The 4,854-nt window shown below is 39.0% G+C and overlaps 1 protein-coding gene across 1 annotated transcript; it reads right to left on the minus strand.

The window, feature by feature from the left end:
- Window positions 1-416: 416 nt before the first annotated feature.
- tekt1 (tektin 1) lies at window positions 417-4,606 on the minus strand. The gene is made up of 7 exons (XM_084746061.1): window positions 4,228-4,606; window positions 3,958-4,123; window positions 2,654-2,782; window positions 2,415-2,561; window positions 2,059-2,284; window positions 1,057-1,253; window positions 417-672 (listed from the first exon to the last, which is right to left on the minus strand). Exons 1-7 carry the CDS (start codon window positions 4,391-4,393, stop codon window positions 513-515), a joined length of 1,191 nt encoding a protein of 396 aa, XP_084602187.1. The 5' UTR covers window positions 4,394-4,606; the 3' UTR covers window positions 417-512.
- Window positions 4,607-4,854: the final 248 nt, after the last annotated feature.

A 4,854-nucleotide genomic window follows, 5' to 3' on the forward strand; every position in this document is an offset into this window, starting at 1 on the left:
GCATTAGTTTTGCCAGTTGGTCCAGTAAGCCATGCAACACTTTCACCTTACAGTTACTGGGTACAATTATTTATTCACAGCTAATTTCTACCTAAGTTTATTTGGAGCAATCCATTTTAATTTAGTGGTGTGTAAATCTCCACTTTTCACTGGTTGTTGCGGTTTCTGCCACATTACAAATCATAAAAAAATATGGCTATGTTTGAATAATTTGATTCATTCATAAACAGAACACAGATAAAAAATAATCAATTCACCCACAGCTATTTTTAAAATGAAAAAATAAATATTCAGAGATTTTGTATATTATATTAATTGACAGCTTTTCATGAGGCACTGAGACAAACGAGGATTGAAACAAGTGTAACCGTAACCGAGAATTTGTCAGATGGCACAAAAAGAACATCACACAGCTCTCACATGTATCTTCATTTATTTGCTATTTAATATAACAGTATTTTGAAAGAAATAATAGTTATATGTAGATTATATGTGTTCCTTTTGCTGACTGTTCAGAAGTTATGTATGACGATGGGCTCCCTGTGCTGGGCGCAGACGACCTCATCAATGTAAAGAGCGCTGGCCTTAATGTCAATGTTTTCCTGCAGCTCCAGTTGGCAGCGAACCAGAGCCCTCTCTTCCTCCTGCGACTGGTCCACTGCTTCACGAAGTCTGAAAGTGCAGATAAGGAGATGACACATGATGCTAAATGGACATATCGCTAAACAACAATACATCAGCCAATAAGGGAAATGCAGAAAGTCATCAGCCATTAACATAGAAGGCAATTTCTATGCATTGTTAATACATTAATTTCTACTGCTCCTATTTGAAAACCTTCATTGTGCTGTTGGACATACTTTCTTACACATTTTTTGACATGTTAAAATTAATATTTCTGTAATCATAATGTTTGAATTCTTCCCCTTTGTTATATTCATATTCTACATTTATTGGCTATAGCCTTTGTAAACTAGGCAAACTAGTTATGGTTATAGTCATTAACATTTGTTGTCTTGTTGCTTCACATCAGAGGCGAGTGTGTCCTGGCCTTACCTGCTGATATAAGCGGTGAGCTGCTGGACCTCGCTGAGGAACTGGGACTGTGCTGGGTCGAAGCATTGCTCTTTGCCTGGCCTCTGGTGGCGCAAAGTCAGCTGAGCTTTGGCCAAACTCAGAAAATGTTCATTCTCTGTGATGGCCACCTGGAGGTCCTCTCTGGTCTTCTGCTGGCTGGCAAAGTCAGACAGAACCTAGAGAAAACAGAGGTGTCACACCAGGGTCAGTCACTATTGTATCTTAATAGTAAGTTAGCACAAAACAGTTTTATACATATTCAAAATTAATGGTCATCTGAGCTTGGACAGCATTCTGAGAATTAAATATATATGAATGTCCATAATATTACGCAGAAAGAGTATATATACATATATATATATATATTTGCTGAAAATTGTAAATGTATAAAAATGTATAACTGAAAATTGTTTTATAACAAGGAAATGTATAACTGCATATTGGTTTAGTAAGGATGCATCTTCCACAGGAGAATGGACAAGCTGATTAATGGAATAAAGGCAAAAAAAAGGCTCTCTTATTCAGTCACCTTTCAATTCTCTTTAAATAGATTTATTTCTTTTTTCATATTTCTTGCTTTTATTTCTGTAACTACATTTTAATGTTGTCATTTTTTACAGCAATGGGCAATTAAAACACCATATTATACAGATTCTTTAAATACTCAATTCTGATTGGTCAATTACGGCATTCTAAGGTCTGTTATTTTTGTTATTAGCACACAGGGTGACTCCAATGTGAAGCGGCCATGTATGTCAAGGTACAATACCAAAATAACCTGATAGTACCTTAAAAAAATCACATTATTACCCACCTGTCCATCCTTAATGAACTGCCCAACTCATATTCAAACTGTAATGAAAATCCAGTGCTGATATGATAAATCAAGTAGATCTCTCTCATATTGTAACATCTGCCTCCCACTGCCTGGTTTTGTTTGCCTTCTGTACCAGATGTGCACCATGTACTCATCTGCCCTACCTTGGCCAGTTGATCCTCCATCTTGGTTTTGGCAGACTTGATTTCCTGGACATTCAGCTGAAAGGCTGCTGTCGTGGTCTGGACCTGCCTCTGCATGTCAGCGGCCGTCTGCTCCAGGAGAGACTCCGCCAGGGCCCGCAGGGACTGAGAGTTTGTCTTCTGTTGCTCTGCTTTGGCTAGGTTGATGTCTGAGATGTTCTCCCACTGCTTTGGAGTCACTGCCAAGCTGAGCGAGGACAGCGATAAAAAAAAAAAAAAAAAAAAAACATAAACAAACAGAAAAATTTCCTTTTATTGGCACATTTCCAGGCTTCCAAGATCTGCATGGAAATCCTAAAGAGAATATGACAGTTCACCTTGGCAGATTAGTTTTGGTGTTTCCGGCCTTCTGCAGGTTGTTGATGGAATGGATGGTCATTATGGCGCAGGAGTTATCGATGCACTGAGCCTCACATTTCTCCTTCAGATCCTGCTCTAGCTGGTACTTGGCAGATCGGTTCAGTCTGGAAGATACAACACCATGTTTCGCCTTGATTTTACATGCAACTGTATGCATACTGTAAAGTTCACTTTTAGAATCTGCACCCATCCTTACCGTATCTGCTCAGTGATCTGCTCTACTACACGCTGCAAAAGGGCAGCCACTCCCTCAATAGCCTCCGTTTCCTTCAACAGCTCCCTTTCCACCTCATCATGCAGCCTCTCAGAAGGGGGACGCTTCGTTCTGAAGGCCACAAAACAAAACCTTTCACATAAATACTCTGATCATATAGTCTTAATTCTGCCTGTGAGGAGCAGTACTTTATAAAGATACCAATTCAGTTTGTCTGAGACTGCAGAAACTGCAGAAATCTGCTTCTGGTAAATGTAAAGGGATAGAGTCTGGATTATTTAAGTGGGGTTGTATGAAGTACTTACTTATAGTGTATTGTCTACAGTAGACAGCTGTGCATGGAAGCTAAATGATGTTCTACTGTAGACATGTTTAACAGTAAAGCAAATTTCAGCCACCTAAAAAAGCCCATCTGAAAAAAAGTCATATCAGTTTAAATGTATGCTATATTTACAAGATTTATACTGCTTTATTTTGCTGTCAGGTAGCCTTTTCTGATGGGAAATACCTGTTATATAAGCCAAATATCACTCTCTCCAGACAAACCCAACTCCTTTTGCAAGAAAAAAAAAATTTTTTCTTCACAAAGCTTCACAGGAGCTGTGGATTGACCACTGCCTGGATCTGTCAGTTTGTTTGTGTTAATGTGTGAATCTGAACCAATCGTTTAAAGCACACAAGTTGTGCAGTAACACCAACAAACTAACAGATTAATGGAGCAAACCAGCATCTCCCCTCTGTCTATGTTCTGTGACGTGAAATGACTTGATTTTGCCAATGGAGTCTGGTTGGTTTAGAGAAGCAATATTTGGCTTATAAAACGCAGGTTTCCCATCTGAAAAGGCTGTCTGACGGAAAGTGAAGTGGTGAAAATATTCTAAATATAGCATAAAATTAAGCTAAAATATGTTTTGCTGCTGCCTCTTTCCACAGCAATACAGTGTTTCACTTCCAACACCAGGCTGCTTCTGCAATCTGGGGCCACGTCAACTGTCATCTACTGTAGGTAATAAGTAAAAATCAGTAAGTACCTCATACAACCCCACTTCAAATAATCTGAACTATCACTTTACTAACACATTTATTTTCACAGAACAAGGACTGTAGTGCATTCGTGTTACAAAGGAATCACTTAATGGCTCACAGTACGAAGACAAGGAGTTATTTACAGCAACCAATAACTGTCTCATATGTGAGCAACAAGGGAAGTTTCCCATGTAAAGTAGCAAAATGTTTTTCTCCTGATTGTTCAGGATTCTCTCTTCTCCATCATTTTCCAGCCTTACCTCTCCTCCAGACAGAGAACAGTGACTCTCAGAGGCTCTTTGCAGGCCTCCTGGGCTTTCACCACTCTGCTCTGCAACGCTATGAGCTCATCAATCTCCAGAATAATCTCCTCCAACTTCACTTCCAACTCCTTCTTCAAGAACTGGATGTTTCTGACCCGCTGATCTGAACAGCAGAAGAAAAGAACACTTCAGTCTACCTCTGCAGTCTCTGCAACATCATCCTTAGTGCTACACACAGACTAGCTGAGTTTTTGTTCTTCTACATACCGAGTTGCTTGATGGCATCACTTTGCATGCGTTTGCAGGCTTTGTCAGTTTCCGAGATCAGCCTCGAGCACTCTGCTCTTAAGAGGTTGGACTGGTTCCGTATAACCTCAATATTCACTAGATTGAGTCCACTTCCCTGCTCCTGATTGCGATTTGGGACAGACATTGTTCTTCACTGGTAATCTGTGATTGACAGAGTAGATAGGGAGGGTGAATATAAATGAAGAATTGAAGATTTTCCCAAACAGTTTCAACAGATGGCTTCCTAGATGCTTCTATGAAACAAACCATCTGGTGTGTTACATACAGATGTCTGCCATCTCTCAAATAAAATGGAACTCAATGGGTAGTTTGAACTGCTTTCTTTCTATGGTAGAAAGAAAGAAAGAGTTCTTACATGAAACTGCTCATGATTTTTGGAGAGATTTTTTTAGAGATTGTTTTTTTTTAGTTTAGTTTTTAGTTGTTTATTTTAAATACAAATTAATATTGTTTGGTGCACTAAAAGCCAAGTACCATTTTGTTACATTATATTGGAGAGAAGACAGATATCTGTACAACCAATATCTCCAAAATCTGACAACTTACACCAAAACTATCTGGATGGATGAATAACACGGCAGAACA

Source organism: Lutjanus erythropterus, chromosome 20 (genome assembly GCF_056507025.1).
Source record: "Lutjanus erythropterus isolate fLutEry1 chromosome 20, fLutEry1.hap2, whole genome shotgun sequence".
Lineage (NCBI taxonomy): Eukaryota > Metazoa > Chordata > Actinopteri > Lutjaniformes > Lutjanidae > Lutjanus > Lutjanus erythropterus.